This window comes from Panthera tigris, chromosome B3 (assembly GCF_018350195.1).
Source record: "Panthera tigris isolate Pti1 chromosome B3, P.tigris_Pti1_mat1.1, whole genome shotgun sequence".
NCBI classification, from domain to species: Eukaryota; Metazoa; Chordata; class Mammalia; order Carnivora; family Felidae; genus Panthera; species Panthera tigris.
Genome location: NC_056665.1, coordinates 73,428,625 through 73,449,530, shown reverse-complemented (window position 1 = coordinate 73,449,530; position 20,906 = coordinate 73,428,625). Strand labels below are relative to the sequence as shown.

General features: G+C 54.8%; 2 protein-coding genes across 13 annotated transcripts in view; both read left to right on the top strand.

The window, feature by feature from the left end:
- ACIN1 (apoptotic chromatin condensation inducer 1) overlaps positions 1 to 9,173 on the top strand; it is a 33,589-nt gene extending 24,416 nt beyond the window's left edge. For 7 of the 11 annotated variants that reach the window (XM_042989389.1, XM_042989390.1, XM_007097970.3 and 4 more), the window contains 10 exons: positions 3,302 to 3,344; positions 4,214 to 4,347; positions 4,445 to 4,597; positions 5,104 to 5,245; positions 5,568 to 5,713; positions 6,104 to 6,211; positions 6,351 to 6,458; positions 6,695 to 7,019; positions 7,121 to 7,221; positions 8,555 to 9,173. In XM_042989389.1, the coding sequence (XP_042845323.1) occupies positions 3,302 to 3,344; positions 4,214 to 4,347; positions 4,445 to 4,597; positions 5,104 to 5,245; positions 5,568 to 5,713; positions 6,104 to 6,211; positions 6,351 to 6,458; positions 6,695 to 7,019; positions 7,121 to 7,221; positions 8,555 to 8,881 (1,587 nt within the window). In that variant the 3' untranslated portion in view covers positions 8,882 to 9,173. The remainder of the gene's footprint in view (positions 1 to 3,301; positions 3,345 to 4,213; positions 4,348 to 4,444; positions 4,598 to 5,103; positions 5,246 to 5,567; positions 5,714 to 6,103; positions 6,212 to 6,350; positions 6,459 to 6,694; positions 7,020 to 7,120; positions 7,222 to 8,554) is intronic. The other 4 variants (XM_042989388.1, XM_042989386.1, XM_042989387.1 and 1 more) reach the window with 4 other exon arrangements.
- A 1,366-nt stretch (positions 9,174 to 10,539) lies between these two features.
- On the top strand, positions 10,540 to 20,615 carry CDH24 (cadherin 24). 2 transcript variants are annotated; one of them, XR_006218745.1, is made up of 13 exons: positions 10,540 to 10,615; positions 12,136 to 12,440; positions 12,631 to 12,925; positions 13,081 to 13,200; positions 13,275 to 13,442; positions 13,618 to 13,805; positions 14,217 to 14,470; positions 15,419 to 15,555; positions 17,889 to 18,010; positions 18,092 to 18,203; positions 18,451 to 18,699; positions 19,266 to 20,278; positions 20,374 to 20,615. XR_006218745.1 is itself a non-coding variant. In XM_042989385.1 (12 exons), exons 2-12 carry the CDS (start codon positions 12,240 to 12,242, stop codon positions 19,763 to 19,765), a joined length of 2,346 nt encoding a protein of 781 aa, XP_042845319.1. In that variant the 5' UTR covers positions 10,540 to 10,615; positions 12,136 to 12,239; the 3' UTR covers positions 19,766 to 20,615. The 2 variants fall into 2 exon arrangements, 1 of the variants encoding a protein (XP_042845319.1); XM_042989385.1 differs by having other exon boundaries at positions 19,266 to 20,615.
- The last annotated feature ends 291 nt before the right edge of the window (positions 20,616 to 20,906 follow it).

Here is a 20,906-nt window from a genome sequence, read left to right as displayed (position 1 = left end):
AGGGCCAAGGGAGAATTCGCTGGTTTAGCAAGGGAGACCCCTTGTGATGGGGACAGGGCTCATTGGTTTCCCTTTCCCTGTTGGGGAAGTAGTGTAGTGCAGAGTGTTGGAAGTTTGTAATGAAAGGAAACGTCGATTAATGGCCCTTTATCTAAGACCCAGGCCCAGCTTTCCCTGCTACCCTCTCGAGCTTCTCCCTGTAGTAACTGTTAGCTTTCCCTCCTTTTTAAAAGCCTGTGGGAGTTCAACGCCATCTAGTGGGCTGTGGTGGTTCTCAGCTGACCAGCCATGCTGAGGAATTTTTGTTCCTCCTCTGCCCTCTAGTGGTCATATTGCAGAGATATAGCTACTTAAGCCAGCACTTGGGTGAGCCCGGAGGCCCCTTCTCCATTTCTCTGACCCCTCTACTTCCTTTTTTTGGCATATATATTATCTTGTGTCCTGCACCCAATTCAGGGGGTTCCCCCCATCAGAGCCAGCGAAGTCTTCTTGGCTCTTAAAATAATAGAGAAGGAGTTAGCTGGGTTTGGGAGTGGGATAACAGGATGGGAGGGACTGTCGTGTGTGTAGCCTTTCTTTGGTGTGTGTTGCGGGGGTGGGGGCCGGTGAAAGTGATTTGATGTGCAGAATATTATTTATTACAAGGTCCTTCTTCCCCGTAAAACTTTGTCCAAGTACCTCATGTACGGTAATCCGCCCGTAAAATAAAACCCTGCCCAACTGGCCAATCGCTGATGCCGCCTCTTCCTCTGGACCCACCCGCTGCTACTGAGCTGCCCAATCAGAGCCGAGTCTGCTATCCAGGTGTCTTGGCCAGAGGGGGGCATGTATATGGGATCCTGTGATGGGCCCCCTTTTGCCTCCCTGCCTTGCTTACATCAGGGGGCCAAGAAGAGCACTGTTCTGGAGAGACTTGTATTGAGAAAGCAAAAAACATTTGGAAAGGGGTGGACTTGCATCATCTCCCTATTTTGGGACACCCCAAGAAGAGCTTGTGTCAGTGCTGGGGCGCCTGCCCACATGCCCTTAACCCTTTTGAGGACTGTGGGTTGCCTTGTTTGCTGCAGACTGTTGGGATCCCCATCTAGGGCACCAAGACCTCCTAAAGAGTCAATGTTTGTGATCACAGTGCCATGCTGTAAAATTCCAAGTGGAGGCTCTCGGCTTAAGCTGTGACGACTAGGAACCCTGCAGAGAAGTCTAGGGTTTGAGCCCAGGGATTTAATGCTGATGACAGCCCAGCCATGTATCACCACTTGCTCATCAGAAGGACTTTCCTTTGGTCCCTGTTGTCCATGGTGAAGGGCAGCATGTTGGTTGCTCCGGCTTCTCCTCCATCCCTGGAGGCAGGGCCTCATCCATCCATCTGACTGGAACCACTGTCTCAGCTGGAGTCCCTGAGGAGATGCCACACACAACTCTCAGAAGAAAAGTATTCTGACCTTGCTGCTGAATGTGTGCCAGGTCCTGGGGCTATCCACCTACTACCCCCAGCCTGCCTTCATCAGAGGCTCCATGATCCCACTCGGTGAGAGGACCCCCTCCCCATTTACAGGCAGAGGAGAAAGGGACTCTGGAGTCATCACCTGGATTCCAAGTATTGGGTGGTGGTATTGCTGCATCTTGCCACTGGTGGACATAGGGTCCTGCCTGCCTGTCACGATAAAAGGCCAGGACTATTCCTGCTACTCACAGGCCATCTCATCAGGGACTGCAAGATGATGCCCCTACAGGGCTGGGACTGATGTCTCTGCCCCCTTTCCCCCCGTACCCCTCGCTGAGCCTGGCCACCACCAGTGAACTGTCTTGACATCATGGAAACTGGGCAGCGTCCCCCCACACGTTTTCCTCCCGCCCCCCCTGCGCCCCTGGGAGGACTCTGGCAGTGCCGTGCTGACCACCACGCCGTGCGCCCACCTTTTTTGCCAACCCAACCCCCCACCAATTGCACAGCGCCTAGCAGGGAGGGCTCATTCTGATTGGACCGGCGGTTGACTAGATACAGTACACAGTGAGGTGCGATTGGCTGAACTGAAGATCCCAGGTGTGAGATGGTACCTGGAACATTTGTCATATTCCTAGTTATTTTCTTCTTTATTTTCTTCTTCTTTTTATTTAATATTTTATTTTAATTATTTTCTTTTTCTTTATTTTTCTGATTTCTTTATTGGATTTATTTATTTGGTTCATGTTTTTCCTGTTTTAATTAAGACCTCTTTTTTTTTTTTTTCTTTTTTTTTTTTTTTTTTTTTTTTCCTCTCACTAACTTACCCATCGAGAGCGGCCCGGCTAGGGGTCAGGCTGGCCCTTAACGGAGACCAAGGAGACTTGGTTAGACGACACAAACGGGGCTGGGGGGTGGATGGGGAAAGGGGATTTCATCAAGAGGGTCCTGCCCTACCCTTTAGAAGGGTGGTAGGTCTTAGTTTTTCCAGAAATAAGCACTGAAATCTCAAAATGCTCTAATCCCCTTTTCTCTCTCTTCCTCTTTTTGCTCTGTCCATAGTCTTTCTCCCACTGAGTGTTTGGGGTAGAAATTTGCTCCAAAGCAGGTTTGGGAGTTTCTAGTCCTTGGCAGAGCCCCTAAGCCTTAAGCCCCGGTTGAAAGGAACCAGGAAGGCTCTGCTAGAGCTCTGTACAGTGGTTAGAAAGTCTGAGGCTCCCTGGGGACAATCTGCCCATCATAAAAACCTTTCTGTACCAAAAGCACCTTTAAATTCTTTCTGCCGGCAGTTGACTAGGGAGCCTCATCTCCAGTGGGTCTGGTGCTGCCCTGTAGGGGTGTAGACAGTCTTAACAGTCTGCTGTCCAAGTGACTCACTGCCAGTGTCAGTGGGTGTCAGGCTGGACAGTTATTCCAAAGGTGGTTTTCCTTGTTTCCTCATGTTTTCTGAGAGGACTAGATGACCCAGTTCTGGGCATACCTTATTGGGCTTGGTGTCCTCTTGACCCCTAGAGACCATGGAAGAGGGCATGACCAATGCCTTTAAAGGGCTGGGAGGCTCCTGAAGTCCTCTTCCAGCTTATTTCTGGTTAAGCTAATACACAGGTGTGGTATGGACTAGATGACTTTTCCCTGCTGTGATGTTTGATTTTATTTTTTTCTCTAACTTGCATTGATTCTGCTTCGTTTTTGCCGTTTGCCGCTTCTGTTTTGGTCTCTTGTCTGTCTCTGTGTCTCTCTCTCTCTGTGTCTTTGGAGCCTATGCTAAGACTGCCCCATCTAACCTCCTTCCCCCCTCTCTGTGGGGTGTGTCTCTTTCTCTTTTTTTTTCCCCCCCCCCTTTTCTTCTCTATACAGAGCTTGCTGCCCAAATCATTCAAGAGGAAGATCTCCGTTGTCTGTAAGTCTAGCCCCAATCCCTGATAAAGGTCAAAAGTAACCATAAAAATGAGTTTATAGAGAAATAGGTTCCCATTCTTTCTCCATGGCATTCTTGGGTCACCTCTTCCCATCCCACTCCCTGTACCCAGCAGATTTCCATCTTGGCCATTTTGTAATTCAAAACCTCAGACAATCCCTGTCATTTTTCCTAGGTCACATTTCTTTCTTAACTAATGAGACACACTGGTGAGGTGTCTCACCATTTCCTGTTTAGCCCTACATGCATTTCCTTGTCCAGGTATCTGAACCCTCAGAACCAGGAGTAGGTTTGAGGGATTCCCATATAATGCTTATCAGTTTATATTTTCTTCTGAGAGAGAGTCTTAAGAGTGCTCACACCTCAAACAGTAACATTTTTAACATTTTCCCATCAAGAAGTTCTAAATCCATAAAAGCGTAATAGATCTTTGTAACTTAAATATGAGATCATAGTGTGAAAATGAATGTGAAGCATGATTAGATATGTCACAGTCTTAACTTTACTTAGATATTGGTATCACATAGCCGTGTTTTCTTGTATTCATATGTCCTTCTCAGTCTGCCTTCTCCAGTATGTTAGCTATTTTTGCCACTAAAAGTTTAAACTTCACACCACCCTAGTTACCCATCCCTCATTGCCTTTAGAGATTAGTAGTTTTCATCTGTCAGGAAGTAGCTCCAGTCCTTTTATTGTTCACTCTGAAGCAATGTTTCCCAGTGCCCAAATAAAATTTCCTTAAGTTAACCTTTTACTGAAATTCCAGTCGAAGGCTATCTGTATGTGTTATGGTGTGAACCAGCAGAGGACCTGAGACCATCTAACTGTTGGGTCCTGTTTCTTGGGGACAGCAGCTACCAAGGGGGTGCCAGCTGGAAACAGTGACACAGAGGGGGGCCAGCCTGGTCGGAAGCGGCGTTGGGGAGCCAGCACAGCCACCACACAGAAGAAGCCCTCCATCAGTATCACCACTGAATCACTCAAGGTGAGGTGGGAGGAGCCGGGGAAGGGAGGACGAGACACATTGAGGTGGGAGTAGACACGGGCCCAGTGTAACGGGGTGGGGGGTATCTGTGTCCCAGAGCCTCATCCCCGACATCAAACCCCTGGCGGGGCAGGAGGCTATTGTGGATCTTCATGCTGATGACTCCCGAATCTCTGAGGATGAGACAGAGCGTAATGGTGACGATGGGACACATGACAAGGGGCTGAAAATATGCCGGACTGTCACCCAGGTAAGGCTTCTGCACCCCAGTGTCGGGAGGGGGCAGTGGACTCAGAGCAGGCAACTAAGGTGGAGTTTTAGAAGGGAAATCTGCCATCTGTGCAGAGGGTTGGGTTAATTGCCCTTTTGGATCAACAGACTACCAAATCTAACCTGTTGTCTGTAATAATAAAGTCTTACTGGAACAAGGCTATGCCAACCCATTTATTCTTATCTTTCTGGCTGCTTAAGTGCTAGAACATCAGTGTTGAATAGTTGCAACAGAAACTGTATTACTCACAAGGCCTAAAAATATTATCTTGCCATATACAGAAAAAATCTGCCCATTCCTGTCTTAGTTTTCCTCATGACAGTTGAACCATTAATAATCCCAGGATCTGGTGGAAGAGAACTTAATCTTTCTCCTAGTTGAAAGAGCATGCTAGGTTAAATGTACCACCCCTCTTAGGAACAAGAGATTGAAAAGAATGTGCCAGTTTGGTGTTTAAGAATTCCTCCATTGTCTGATACTTACAGGTAGTACCTGCCGAAGGCCAAGAGAATGGGCAGAGGGAAGAAGAGGAAGAAGAGAAGGAGTCCGAAGCAGAACCCCCTATACCTCCCCAGGTTTCAGTAGAGGTGGCCTTGCCCCCTCCTGTGGAGCACGAAGTAAAGAAAGGTAGGTGAAGCATGCAGTTCTCTGAATTCCCAGAGCACTTTATCTGGACCTCTTTTAAAGCATTTAATGTTTTCTGCCTTTTATTTTAGTATTTTGCATATCTGTTTTACTTCCGCCTCCTTGTTACTAAGCTGCATGAGAGCTAGGTTAGAATCTTTCAATCTCCATAATATGGAGCTTCACCTTGCACATTATAGGTGTTCAGCACATTAGGTGGAAGAGTGACTACGTGGTGGAGAATAAGAAAAAAGAAAGGCGTATCAGAGGTAAAAGAGCCAGCATTGCTCCCTGCTGAAAACCGTTTGTGTGCTCTTTTTGATAGTGACTTTAGGAGATACCTTAACTCGACGTTCCATTAGCCAGCAAAAGTCTGGAGTTTCCATTACAATTGATGACCCAGTCCGAACTGCTCAGGTGCCCTCCCCACCCCGGGGCAAGATCAGTAACATCGTCCACATCTCCAATTTGGTGAGTCGGCATTGTTTCCCCACAGCACAACATTGTTCAGTGGTTAAGAGTTTGAGCTTTGGGTTCCTGTTTCTTAGCTTCAGCTCCTAGATCTGTCAGTTATTCACTGAGCAACTGAACTTAATCTCTCACAACCAGTTTCCTCACCTGAAAAACAGGGACAAAGTATCAGCCTGTAAGGTTTGTCTGGAGGATTTGTGGAGGGCCTGGCACATAGTATCTCTGTGTTACCACTCTTTTCGCTTCCCATGCAAGAGAGTTCCTGACCCCTTTGCCCTCACCCAGACTTTGAAGCTGTCCTCCTGTGCCAGAGATTTGGGGAATCTGAATACTAGTTACAGTGTTGTTCTTGCTTTCTTTAAGACTCTGAAACTCTGTTTTCGCTGGCAGGTGCGTCCCTTTACTTTAGGCCAACTAAAGGAATTGTTGGGACGGACAGGAACTCTGGTGGAAGAGGCCTTCTGGATTGACAAGATCAAATCTCACTGCTTTGTAACGGTGAGGAAAGGATGCTGATCCTCTAGGTTGTGGCATAGATTTCCTTTTGTGACTAATGTGGGTGGAATTGAGGGCCCTGTGGCAAGTGGGAGGGATTGAGGCCTGTTGTGACCCTCCACCTTCTCCCTTCCTCCACCAGTACTCAACAGTAGAGGAAGCAGTTGCCACCCGCACAGCTCTACATGGGGTCAAGTGGCCCCAGTCCAACCCCAAATTCCTTTGTGCTGACTATGCTGAGCAAGAGGAGGTAAGAAACCTAGAGAAAGGAAGGAGGGGCAGGGGAGGCCATTATCTGCTAGAAACCAGCTGAGATCCTGGCCAAACCTGCAGTCATTGAGATTCCTTCTCCCTCTTCTCCCTCCCCCTTGGTTCCTTTAGTTGAACCATGGGGCTCCAAAATCTGTATGCCCTGGTACCTCGGCTCCTTCAGTGGGAGTGATACCATCTCCATCCTGACTGTCCTTGTCCCTCCTCTACCCACAGCTGGATTATCACCGGGGCCTCTTGGTGGACCGTCCCTCTGAAACTAAGACAGAGGAGCAGGGGGTACCACGGCCCCTGCACCCCCCGCCCCCACCCCCAGCCCAGCCACCACAGCATCCCCGGGCAGAACAGCGGGAGCAGGAGAGGGCGGTGCGGGAACAGTGGGCAGAGCGGGAACGGGAAATGGAGCGGCGGGAGCGAACTCGATCAGAGCGTGAATGGGATCGGGACAAAGTTCGAGAAGGGCCCCGCTCCCGATCACGGTCCCGTGACCGCCGCCGCAAGGAACGTGCGAAGTCTAAAGAAAAGAAGAGTGAGAAGAAAGGTACTTAGTGGTGGGGGCATACACACCCGTTAGTAGGGGTCCAAATGGGATGGGACACAGGGTCAGAGGCATAAAGTCTGACTTGCTTTCTTCCACTTCAGAGAAAGCTCAGGAGGAACCACCTGCCAAGCTGCTGGATGACCTTTTCCGTAAAACCAAGGCAGCTCCCTGCATCTATTGGCTCCCGCTGACTGACAGCCAGGTGAGTGCTCACCTTCCTGCTCCACTCAGAGTAGCACCCAGTCTTGCCGGCAGTCTGCAGAGAGAGTCACGTGACTAGAGGGTTGAGCAGGCCCAGGTGTTGGCTTAGGATAGTAAGGGGAGAAACTAAGCATCACAGAAAGAGGTAGTTTTAAGAACCACGTGCCAAGTATGCCACAGAGAAGCCAAACCCAAGAGGGTAAAGGTTGACACAAAGACAGGAACTGGGTTTATATAGTTGTGTCAGCCATGCCTCTTGGAAATTGATTTTGGTTAGCCAAGAAATCCATTTTCTTTTAAAAAAAATTTTTTTTTTTTTAACATTTATTTATTTTTGAGACAGAGAGAGACAGAGCATGAACAGCGGAGGGGCAGAGAGAGAGGGAGACACAGAATCTGAAACAGGCTTCAGGCTCCGAGCTGTCAGCACAGAGCCCGATGCGGGGCTCAAACTCACGGACTGTGAGATCATGACCTGAGCCGAAGTCGGACGCTTAACCAACTGAGCCACCCAGGCACCCCAAGAAATCCATTTTCTAGATTCGTCCACTTCTCTGCTTTTTTATTTCTAGGACTTTTTTTTTTTTTTTTTTTTTTTTTTTTTATTTTGGGCACCTGGGTGGCTCGGTTGGTTCCATGTCTGACTTCAGCTCAGGTCATGATGTCACAGTTCAAGAGTTTCAAGCCCCCACGTTGGGCTTGCTGCTGTCAGCGCACAGCCCACTTTGGATCCTTTGTCCCCCTCCGCCCCCACCCCTGCCCTGCTTGTGTGCTCTCTCTCTCTCTCTCTCTCTCTCTCTCTCTCTCTCAAAAATAAAAAAATTAAGAACATTTTTTTTTTTAATTATCTATTTAAGTGATTCCTACACCCCGTGTGGGGCTCCATCTCACAACCCCAGGATCAAGAGTTGCATGCTCTTCTGACTGAACCAGCCAAGCACCACTAGGATTTTTTGCTTTTTACTTGTTTGTTTGTTTGTTACTTGGATTTTTTGCTTTTTAAATTTAAGTTTCTTCGTGATGGGCCTTTTGGGAATTTGAGGCTGATATTACTCAACTAAACAGAAAAGTGGTTTGTTCACATCTAGGTAGCTAGGGAAATACCAGAGGCCAGGCATGACTGGTGCCACTACCTGTTGTGGGTATAAAAGGTAAAAACTTGGAGGGATTAGGACCCCAAGACAAAGAGATGTGATTGCTGACACTTCTTGCTTAACAGCAGAGCTGACAGTGACCCTGAGCTAGGAGGGCAGGGTCCAGATGCAGATAGACAAAGCAGGACTGGCATGAGCAGGGCCAAGATGCCTATTCTCTACATTTGCTGCCTGCTGCAGATTGTTCAGAAGGAGGCAGAGCGGGCCGAACGGGCCAAGGAGCGGGAGAAGCGGCGAAAGGAGCAAGAGGAGGAAGAGCAAAAGGAGCGGGAGAAGGAAGCAGAGCGGGAAAGGAACCGACAGCTGGAGCGGGAGAAGCGTCGAGAGCACAGCAGAGAGAGGGACAGGGAAAGAGAGAGGGAAAGGGAGCGTGACAGGGGTGATAGAGATCGGGATAGGGAGAGGGACCGGGAGCGAGGCAGGGAGAGGGACCGCAGAGACACCAAGCGCCACAGCAGGAGCCGGAGTCGGAGCACACCTGTGCGGGACCGGGGCGGGCGCCGTTAGCTGGGAAAACTTGAGAGGGAGAGCTGCAGGCATCAGCCACCCTGCCCTGGGGGGTTCGAGGCCACAGAGGGATAGGTACAATCTCTACCACCCTATAACCAGGGGTCTTTCACATCTTTTACCCAGTGCTGAAGTATGGCTGCCACCTGTCCCCACATACCAAATGGAGTAGTGGCCATCTTTCCCCCCCCAAAGCCCCACCCCCATAACCTATCTCTTGGGAGTTTGCCCTCTTCTCTCTCTCATTTCCCATGTTAAATCTGAGAGGGAAGAGCTAGGTTAGGGAGGGAGGTGGTTGGCCCAGAGGTGGGGAACAGCCAGAAGCCCCACACCTCTTTCATTTTTCCTCCATCCTGCTCACCACCTCCTTTGGGTACTCACACCCCCCTCTTGGGAACAGCCGGGGCCAGGACTGGGTCACCTATGAGCTGAATCAGCATCTCCTCCTGAGTCCCAGGGCCCCTGCAGTTCCCAGTCTCTTCTGTCCTGCAGTCCTTGCCTCTTGCCCACCGGTTCCACTTTATATCCACCTTTTCCTTTTGTTCAATTTTTATTTTTATTTTTTTTATTATTAAATGATGTGGTCTATGGAAAATAATAAAAATCTGACTTAGTTTTAACTAGTGTGTATTACTGGCCTTCCTTGGGCAGGGCGTGGGGGAGAGCCAAACTGAGTTGAAGAGGACTGGTAGCATGGAAGCACCACTGTTTGCACTCCATACACTTGTTCAGGAAGCCTGCTGCTTCCTGGAGCAGGGAATTCCCGCCCTCCATCTCTGCCTTGGCTGTAACTACGTCGCCACAGAGGATCTAACTCACTGGAGGGCAGAGAGGGGAAGACCCCTGCCAAGAGGAGTGTTGGTTGGAGGGTTGAGGAGGTTCCCAGTCCTTCCTGTGGTGTAGGCTTTTGGTCACCTGCTCGCCTCCTTCAAGGCGCCTCCCACGGCTGCCGCCAGGGGGCGGCAGCCACTAGCTCAATGGGAACCTGTAAAGGAGCTTCCCAAAAAGGCTCCACTCCCCACCTCCGTCCCCTCCCGCTGCTGGCGTGCCTCGGGCCCTGACCTGTTCCCTGGGCTCAGCCCGCGGTCTCCCTGGACCCTTCTGCCGGGCTTAAGCGCTGCCCCAGTCGGCCCACTCTGGTGCCCCGCACCGGCCCCCCCAAATGCCGCCGCCTTGTGGCCGGGGTTTATAGCCGCCCCAGAGGCCGCCCCGGGAGCTGGAGCCGGGCCTCTCCGCAGCGGGCTCCTAATTCCCCGCCTCACCACACGCTCGCCCTTCGCCCCGTTGCGGGCGGTGTGCGGGGGCCGCTCGGCGCTCCCGGCTTCACCCTCTTCGCCAGCCGTTGGAAGACGGCCTGGCGCCGGGGCCTGGACGTCCTCCCGCCCGAGTGGCCCGCCGGGCTCTGCGGGCCCGGCCCGGGAGGGGCGCTGCATCTGTATGCGCCCGGCGGCCCGGCAGCGCCGCCCCCGCCCCCGCCGCGCGGGCCCGGGCTGGCCGGGGAGGGTCGGAGGCTGGGCTCTCTCCCGCGCGCCGCGGAGCCGCCTCGCTCCTCCGCAGGCGGAGCCTCCTTCCCCCGCCCCCTCCGTCTCGCTCCCTTGTTCTCGCCGGGGCCGCTCAGACCTGCAGCGGAGCCGCGGCGCCCGCTCCGATCCGCTCGGGGCTGCGCCCCCGGGACCCGGCGACGGGGGCGGGCGGGGACGCTCCCCGCCGGCCTGGGCCTCTCGGCACTGCCAGGTAAGGGCGCCTGCCCCGGAGCCCGGGGTCGACAACCCGCGGAGGGGCAGCAGGGGGCCCGCAGCCTGCGGGTGTCTTCAGAGCGGTGCGCTCCGCGGCTGGGAGCCCACTGCCCGCTCCCGTCTCCCGCGCTCTACCTCATTCCCTTCTTCCCCGCACCTACTCTCCCTCCTTTCCCCATTTTCCTCTCCCTCGATTTCTCTTCATCCTGCCTTCTCTCTGCCTGTTTGCTTCCTCCGCCTCTTCCCTCTCCCTCTTGCCCTTTCTCCATCTCCTCTTCCTCTTTGCCTTTTCCTTCCCCTACCTTTCCTTTCCTTTCTCTTTGCCTTTTCCCGCTCTCCTTTCCTTTCCCCGTCCCTTCCCTTTCGCCTCCTCTTCCCTTCCCGCTATCCTGTTTCCCACTCCTCCAGCCCTTCCCTTCTCCTCGTCCCGCCTCCCGCTCTGGTCTCCCCGCTTCCCTCTTCCCTCGGGGGGGGGGGGGGGGCGCAAAGGACTGGCAGGTGTGTATCTGCTCTGGGGAAGGAGGGGTGGCAGCCACAGCTACCTGAGGGATGCCCCCCAGGAGGAGAGGGAGGAGACAGCAGTGGGAAGGGTCGTCTCTCCAGCTCCCTTCCCGAAGCCCCTCCTGGCCACCCCCTCTCCCAGATTGAAGTTCTCCAGGCCTGGCCTGACCCCCCGTAGCTGAGGGCTGCCCCTGTCTGCCCATCACACACAGAAAGCCCCTCTGCCCTCCTCCCAACCATTCCCAAGCCTGTTACCTATGACTCTTCTCTGCCTATCACACATCCAGGCTGCCTCCTTTGATCTCTTTCCTTGTGTCTCTTGCTGCCATTCTGTCTCAGTCTGTGCCGGACAGTGCCTGAGTCTGGGTCTCACCCTCAGTAACGTTGTATCTGTACTCTCTGCTCTCCCTTCTCAGCCTCCTGGCCCTGGCCCCCAACTCTACCCCCTCTTCTTTCAGGGCCGGCCCTCCACTCTGGAGTCCCCCTTCAAGGACTTCGGCTGGCAGTATGAGCTGGGGGCAGGTTCTGGAGAGGTGGGGTTCTCCGTGAAAGAGGGACTTTCACAGGCTCGCAACCCTGTCTTTGGCTGCACTCCTTGTCATTGCTCAGCCTGACCCTAGACACCCTGACACCACACCTCCATGAGTCCCAGCCTCTGGATTTTAAGCCCTTTCTCTGGCAGTCCCCATCTCCTCCAACCCCCTGGCTGCATGCCCAACCTGGGAGAACAGGAGCCACATTTAGGGTTCTAAACCCTTCCGGCATCCCCTCTCCTGTTTTCTTCCCCAGCTTCTTGACTCAGAGTTGACTGGCCAGAGATTTATCAGCTTGTAGGGCTGGAGGTGAATACAGGCAGAGCCTGGGTGGAGAGAAGGATCAGACTGTCTGCTCTCAGTCTGGGTTCTGGGCAGTGGGATGTCTGGTTCCTTGGAGGTCTGATCTTCAGCATCGAACTTTGGTTGGGGGGTGGGGAGAGTTAAGGGTTTCTTTGACCCTGAACAACTACCTGTCCTACAGGTGTGGATCCATGGGGTAGCTCCAACGCATCTGCCCCTCTGCCCCGGCCAGCTCATGCCTCAGTACCCAGGGACAGTGAACAGAGCCCCGGCTGGAGCCCAAACATGTGGGGTCTGGTGAGGCTCCTCCTGGCCTGGCTGGGTGGCTGGGGCTGCATGGGGCGCCTGGCAGCCCCAGCCCGGGCCTGGGCAGGGTCCCGGGGGGGCCCAGGACCAGTACTGCTACGGAACCGAAGGAGCTGGGTGTGGAACCAGTTCTTTGTCATTGAGGAATATGCCGGTCCAGAGCCCGTCCTTATTGGTAAGGTAAGGATCAGCCCTTCCCATGTCTACCTTGACTCTTGAGGCCCTTGGGCCCTGCCCTGCAACTTTGTCACTTCTACAATGACCTTGGTCCCTCAGGACTCCCAACGTTCCACCCAGTCATAGACTTAGACTCTTTAACCTTCTGTCCCTATGCTTGGAACCCGCTGCCATTTTTCCCTGACCCCTACAGCTGCACTCGGATGTGGACAGGGGCGAGGGCCGCACCAAGTACCTGCTGACCGGGGAGGGGGCAGGCACTGTATTTGTGATTGATGAGGCCACAGGCAATATCCATGTCACCAAGAGCCTGGACCGAGAGGAGAAGGCACAGTACGTGCTGCTTGCCCAAGCTGTGGACCGAGCCTCAAACCGGCCTCTGGAGCCCCCTTCAGAGTTTATCATCAAGGTGCAAGACATCAACGACAATCCACCTATCTTTCCCCTCGGGCCCTACCACGCCACAGTGCCCGAGATGTCCAATGTCGGTGAGTACCCCAACTCTGACCATCCTGGGGTCCGTCTCCTGGAGCACCCTCATCTCTCCTTCCCGCATTGCCATCATGTCTGGGTCCCCCTCATCTGCTGTTCCTTCCCACCTGGCCCTGCCCCTGCTGAGTGGGGGTGCCGGGACGGCCCACAGGGACATCAGTGATCCAGGTGACGGCTCACGATGCCGATGACCCCAGCTACGGGAACAGCGCCAAGCTGGTGTACACCGTGCTGGATGGACTGCCTTTCTTCTCTGTCGACCCCCAGACTGGTGAGAATAGGGCTCAGGAACCTGGGGGGGCAGCCATGGGAACAGGCACCCCCTGACCCCTCATCTCTCCCCAGGAGTGGTGCGGACCGCCATCCCCAACATGGACCGGGAGACACAGGAGGAGTTCTTGGTGGTGATTCAGGCCAAGGACATGGGCGGCCACATGGGGGGGCTGTCGGGCAGCACTACAGTGACAGTCACCCTTAGCGATGTCAACGACAACCCCCCCAAGTTCCCTCAAAGTAAGGGGCCAGTGCTGCCACCTGACCCATCCTTTGACTGCCCCACCCCCTACGGCCTCTGGAGAAGTCTTCTCTCCCGCCCCTCCCTTAGCCAGCCCCCAGGAGAAGGAAGTGCTGGGGGAGGGAGGAGGGCTGGGACCCCTCTAAGAATGTTTCCTCTCCATCCACACCCAAGGCCTGTACCAGTTCTCTGTGGTGGAGACTGCTGGGCCAGGCACCCTAGTGGGCCGTCTGCGGGCCCAGGACCCAGACCTGGGGGACAACGCCCTCATGGCATACAGCATCCTGGACGGAGAGGGGTCCGAGGCCTTCAGCATCAGCACAGACTCCCAGGGTCGAGATGGGCTTCTCACTGTCCGCAAGGTTAGTCTCCTGTCTGCTAACGCTTGCAGACTCACTCATGCGTGCCTCCTGCCCCATGAGGCACCCCTCTAACTGGTCTACAACAGACTCGGGACCACGTTTGGAGCTTAGGGATCATGGTCATCTAGTCCTCTTTCAGATGAGGGACTGGGGCCCAGCAAGGGGGAATGACTGGCTCAGGACTTTTTATGTAGCCAGTCTGTGGTGGAGCTGGAGGCACACCTAGAGTTACGGACTAAGTCATCTGCCTCACTCGGACCACTGCAGCCACTGCCTCTCAGGTGCCCACCTCTCCTGTCAGGTGGGCTGAGCACTGGTTGCATGGAGAGGGGACCTCTCTCTCACCTCCCGGGAGCTTGGGCCTGCCCTGGTTTCCACGTGCCTCAGTCACTCCCCGTCCCCTCCCCATAGCCCCTAGACTTTGAGACCCGGCGCTCCTATTCCTTCCGTGTGGAGGCCACCAACACCCTCATCGACCCAGCTTACCTGCGGCGAGGGCCCTTCAAGGACGTGGCCTCGGTACGCGTGGCTGTGCAGGATGCCCCAGAGCCCCCTGCCTTCACCCAGGCTGCCTATCACCTGGCAGTGCCTGAGAACAAAGCTCCCGGGACGCTGGTGGGCCAGGTCTCAGCCTCTGACCTGGATTCCCCAGCCAGCCCAATCAGGTGAGCTGGGGTGTGGGCAGGGGAAGGGCCAGGACTCAGGGAAGGAGCTCAGCAGCAGGCTATTCCCACTGAGGATGGGTCCCCTTCATGGAAAAATCACACTCACCTCCTGGCAGAGGTCTCCCACTCTGCGGGGCTGGGGGCCAGGGGAGGGCTGGAGGACCTGGCTAATTACCGCTCTCCAATTCCACCCATCCCTCTGAGAGGATAACAGTGGCACCTCCCAGTGGCGGTGCAAGCAAATGCAATCTCTTGCGAGGAGCTTGGTGGATGGGTGATGGCTACCACTATTGCTTCACATTTTACCAAACGCTTGACCACATTCAATTCTCACGACAGCCCCGTGAAGTAGGCATGATCATCACCCGTTGTTTTAGAGACGAGGCCCCGAGAACTTAAGTTACTTGCCCAAGGTTACATCGCCAGAGTTGGGATCCAAATCCGGATTTGTCTGCCTTGAGAAGAGCCACTCTTCCCACCTCTGGGCATCCCTGTCACAGGAATGAGGGAGGTGCTGGCGTCATTGCCATTTTGTGGTTAAGTAAGGAGAGGTTGAACGATTCACCCAAGGTCACACAGCTGGTCTGAGGCAAAGCAAAGCTGAAACATAGGTCCCTGGGTCCCCAAAACAGAGCCCAGAAGTCTGACAGACAGATCATATCTACCCCTTTTCCACCTCTTCCTCTCCCAAACCCATGAAACCCAGTCCCCCTGAGTCTTAGGACAGGTGTTTAATGTTTATGACTTCCCCAAATGATTTGTTTTTTAAGGGGACCCTAATGTGAATCATGGCTCTGGGTACACGGGGGAGGCTTAGCCCAGACGAGCTCGGGCCCTCTGCCCAGAAGAGCCAAGAGGCCCAGCAAGGCAAACAGAAGGGAGGGAGGGGTAGCAGCCAGCTCCGGCCCTGCCCCAGATCTGCCCCCAGCTCCACTCCGTCTTCCCCAGATACTCCATCCTCCCCCACTCGGATCCAGAGCGCTGCTTCTCTATCGAGCCTGAAGACGGCACCATCCGCACGGTGGTGCCCCTGGACCGCGAGACTCGTGTCTGGCACAACCTCACAGTGTTGGCCACAGAGCTCGGTGAGGAGCCCTGGGCCCCCAGGAGAGGGGAAAGCAGCAGCCTCCTGGCAGAGGAGCTGTCCCTGAGCAGGGGGAGTTGGGGGGGGGGGGGAGGGACAGTCACTGCCACCACTCCTCACTGTGTGCAGCGCTGGGTCCCCAGCCTGGATCATCACCACAGGCAGGCCTTCTGGTCTCTGAGGCTGGACTGCCCTGGGCACAGTGGGTCTGCCTGCACATTCCCCTGACTTTAAATTCACTCCCATGCCTGACTTTCCCCAACTGGGAAACAAACCTAACCTCAGATAGCTTCCAACCCCTAACAAACCCCAACCTGCACCTTGGCAGACCCTGCCCTTCCCACTGTCTGCTGCAGGCTGAAGCCAGGGTTCAGGGAAGGGCTGGGTCCCTCCTCTGGGGGCTGATTGGGGGGGCCCCAGAAGCTCCTCTCAGGGAAGCCCCGCAGAGAGCCCTCAAGGTAGAGGAGAGGGCCCAGCTCCTGCCCCTGTCAGCCACCAGTCACCAGCAGCATGGGTTGACTACCTCTGGGCAGCCATGGCCACCGGAGATAGGAAGACCTCCTTCCCCTTTGTGAACCCCCCCTTCTCACCCCTGTTCACGCCCCAGGGTCTCCTACATTTTCTCTCTGTGTCCTGTCTGTGAGAGTTGTAACTGTGTGCACAGATGTTTGTACGTGTCAGTAAAGAACTATATAGTATGTGTACGTGTGAGTGTGTACTTACATGTGTGTATAATTCTGTGTGTGTGAAAATACACACACGTATTTGTGTGTATATGTAGTTGAGTATAGAATATTTGTGCATATGTGTAATTTGATGTATATGATAATAGGTACAGTGGCCATTTATATATATCGTTTTGCATGTGTGAGTGTTTGCGAACAGGTAATTTATTACTTATTGTGTATCAGGCACTGTTCTAAGTACCAAATGTGAACGAATTAATGTAATCACCACTACAACTTTATGTGGGAGGTATGATTAGTTCCCCATTTGAAAATAAGGAAACTCGGGCAGAGAGAAGTTAAGTAACTTCCCAAGGTCACACAGACGTTAAGTGGAAGAGCCATCAGACCCAGTCAGGCTGCAGAATCAGAGCAGTTATCTCCTCTCGGTGTAGAATTTTCTGTGTATGGGCTTATGTTTATGCCCATGTTGCTGTGTGTTACATAGAAGTGCTTGTGTATCTGTCCGTGGGAATGCCCCTGCGTGTTTACATAGTGTGTTTGTAGTTGCCTGTGTATACGTAGCCGTGTGTGTGTGTGTGTGAGTGTGTGTGTGTGTGTGCGTGTGCGCGTGTGCACGCGCATGCTCCCCTCCCTGCCTTCTCACCCTCCCACCAAATCCTGCTCTGCAACAAACCCCAATATCAAGTAGCAGGCCCCAGGTCCTGACTGCACAGAAGGAATGGAGCCCCAAACCCTTGGCTGGGGAGCCCACTCAGCCTCCCTTGCCCAGGCTGGGACCTTAGCCCCTTCACCAGGGCTAGCCAGCTCTCTCCCCACCTGGGGAAGGACTAAAGAATGTGGGAGGCTCAACCAGGAGAGGTGAGCACTAGGGTGGGCAGGGGTACCTGTTTTCCATTCTCTCTTGGATGGCATTGGCAGTGAGGAGCAAGGCAGGGCAATGATGAAGCCACCTGATAAAGGGATGCATGAAGAAGGGGGCCTGTGTCTAGCTCTGGTACCCAGGCTGGCCTGGCTCCCCAAGGCCAACTCTAAGTGATACTCATTGCTATACCATGGCCTCCCAGACCTCTGATGGGGTGTGTGTGTGTGTGTGTGTGTGTGTGTGTGTGCGCGCGCGCGCGCGCATGTGTCTGTCTCTGTCCCACGCACGCTGTGTATGAAATGCATTCTCTCGACCCGGGGGGCTGGTGACACTGTATTCACTGTATATATCCAACATCCACTTCATGTGTGTTGTATTTGCTTTAAATGCTGAGTGTACATCGAATATATGGTATGAATGTGTTTATTTCATGACTATTGTATGTGTGCATCCTGTATGCACTTTGTGTCTACCTTTCATTCACGGTGCATGTGCCCTGCATGTGGGTTATTGTATGTATGTATTGTGGGTGCTTCCCTCCGGCCGAATGTGTGTGCTGCATTGCACATATCTTGGCTACCACGGGAATGTTGTGTGCACTTGGTGTTGCTCCTTTCATTTCACAATGCTGTTTCTCACTCGCATATTGCGTGCATATCTCGTGTGTTGCACGTGCATGCTGTGTGCTGCATGTGGCATCCATGCCCGTGCACCCTGTGTGCTGTGTGTAAACTGTGGCGTGTGTGCGTGTTTGGGGTGTACGTGTTCGTGTTCTGGCTTCAGACAGCTCCGCACAGGCCTCCCGCGTGCAAGTGGCCATCCAGACCTTGGATGAGAATGACAACGCCCCCCAGCTGGCCGAGCCCTATGACACCTTTGTGTGTGATTCTGCAGCCCCTGGCCAGGTGAGCCGCTGAGGCAGCAGGGTTGGGACCTCAAGACCTTCAGCTGCCCACTCCATACAAGGCCTCTCTTCTTCCTCCCAGCTGATTCAGGTCATCCGGGCTCTGGACAGAGATGAAGTTGGCAACAGTAGCCGTGTCTCCCTTCAAGGGCCTCTGGGGCCTGATGCCAACTTCACTGTCCGAGACAATCGAGGTGGGTAGCCTTCTACCACTGTGCCTGTGCCTGCCTCCCTGCTCTTCTCTTCCTCTGCCACCCCCTAGCCCAGTCGGCCTGACTCCTGACCCACATATCTGGGCCCCCCACTCAACAGAAAGTGGATGGGGATTTGCACGTTTTTGCTCTTTGCAAACCTTCCCCATCGGAAGCTGTCTCCGTGGGTTGCACCCACCCTACAGGGGAGGTGTCCCCGGAGATAGCCAACACCTTCCCTCTCCCACAGATGGCTCTGCCAGCCTGCTGCTGCCCTCTCGTCCTGCTCCGCCCCGCCAGGCACCCTATCTGGTTCCCATAGAGCTGTGGGACTGGGGACAGCCAGCTATGAGCAGCACTGCCACAGTGACTGTCAGCGTGTGCCGCTGCCGTCCTGATGGCTCTGTGGCGTCCTGCCGGCCCGAGGCGCAGCTCTCCCCCGCTGGGCTCAGCACTGGGGCCCTGCTTGCCATCATCACCTGCGTGGGCACCTTGCTTGGTGAGTCAGACCACCGTGGGACACAGATGTGGGGTCCAAGGCTGCAGGGGGTATAGAGAGGAGCCAGATCCCTGGACACAGGGAAATCCACCCTAGGGCATGAAGGAAGCATCATGCCTGGATTTTCCCACTGCCTCATGTGTCCAAGAGAAAAGCTCTGGCCTCATTTCCCTGACATACCCATCCGCAATGACAGCAACAAGCCATAAAAACTGTTTATTGAACCCTGACTCTGGAGCACGTGTGGTGCCCAGCACATCACTCGTGCTATTTCCTTTCATCCTTTGAACAGCTCTAAGAGGTAAATTTGTTCTCCCTGTTTTCCACACAAACCCTCTAAAGGGTCAAAGAGGTTAAGAGAAGCCAAGCAACTTCCCACAGTCACACAGCTACTAAGGGGTGAAGTCAGGACTCAAACAAGGTTTGCCAGATGTCAGACCAAGGTCTTGCCACCCCTAGGCCACACTGTCTCCTCTGTCTCCCAACCTGCCTGCGGTTCAGAACGGAACCAGGCGCCCTGTTCCGGGCCCTGCGGGCTCAGCGGCCTGTGTGCGCCTCTCCCCCAGCGCTGGTGGTGCTCTTTGTGGCCCTGCGGCGGCAGAAGCAGGAAGCGCTGATGGTGCTGGAGGAGGAGGACGTCCGCGAGAACATCATCACCTACGATGACGAGGGCGGCGGCGAAGAGGACACCGAGGCCTTCGACATCAGCGCACTGCAGAACCCCGACGGGGCGGGCCCACCGAACCCGGGCCCTCCAGCGCGCCGCGACGTGCTGCCCCGGGCCCGGGCGCCACGCCAGCCCAGGCCCCCCGGCCCCTCTGACGTGGCCCAGCTCCTGGCGCTGCGGCTCCGCGAGGCGGACGATGACCCCAGCGTGCCGCCCTACGATTCGGTGCAGGTGTACGGCTACGAGGGCCGGGGCTCCTCCTGCGGCTCCCTCAGCTCCCTGGGCTCCGGCAGCGAAGCGGGGGGTGCCTCCGGCCCCACCGAACCACTGGACGACTGGGGGCCGCTCTTCCGCACCCTGGCTGAGCTGTACGGGGCCAAGGAGCCCCCCACCCCCTGAGAGCCGGCCCTGGCCCTGCCCGCCGCGGTGGGGCAGCCCGCACAGGCCCTCTGAGTGAGCTCCCCCAGGGTCCAGGCAGGCGGCAGCAGCCCAGGGGCCCCCAGGCCTCCTTTCCTCCCTGTGTCCCTCCTCCCAGCTTCCCCAGGGCAACCTCCTTCTTACCTCCCTCCTCCTGAGTCTGTGTGTCTCCCTCCAGGGATCTCTGTCTCTTTCTGTAACGCTCTCCTGTCTGGGTCTGGATTGTGTGGCTCGACTCTGAATCTGTTCTTTCACTGTGATTCCACTCTCTCTGTGACTCCGTTTTTGTCTCCCGGATTCTAAATCTCTCTCACACCCTCTCTCTGTCTCCCTTGCCCACATACATGCTCTGTGTCTGTCTCCTGCCCACATCTGCCTGCATTCTCTCTGGGTCCCTGTGACTGGCTTTTTGGTTTTTTCTGTTGACCATCCCAAAAGCAAGAGAAACTTCCAGCCACTGCTGCCCACCCTCCTGCAGGGGATGTTCGGCCCCAGGTCAGTGTCCCTAGATGATGGGCCTGGGGGAACAGGGATGGCCTGAAGCCCTCCTCCACTCACCACCTCGACCCCGGGCTCTCCTGTCTCTACAGACCTGCCCGCATGGTTCCATCCATCACTCATGGCCTCATCCTGGCTCCACTGGCCTCCAGCAGAGAGAGGGTGCCAGCCCACCTCCCAGGGCGAGAGCTCCAGCACACCCCACTCCCGCCATGGCCGCCTCCCTGGAGCTCTGCCCAGCTGTTGGCCTGCCTTGGGCATCCCAGCTCTGGGCATTGTCTTGCGTGCTTCCCAGGCCCCAGGGGGAGGGGAGGGGAAGGAAAGAAAAGAGGGAGGCAGCTGGGGAAGGGGAAAAAGGGAGGAAGGGGAGAGGCCTCCATCTCTAATTTCATAATAAACAAACACTTTATTTTCTAAAGCTGGAGCCCTGTTTTCAGTTCCACATGCAGGTTTCTGTGCAGAGCTTCACTGTGCCATAGGGTGGGAGGAGAGGCCTAGCCCATCCCCTCTGGCTCACTCTCCTCTCTCCTTTGGGGGGCAGTCCACTTCAAGCCCCTCTAGCCTGAGGAGGGTTTGAGTTGATTCCACTCAGGAAGTAAGTACCCCCACTCCCACTGCCAACTCC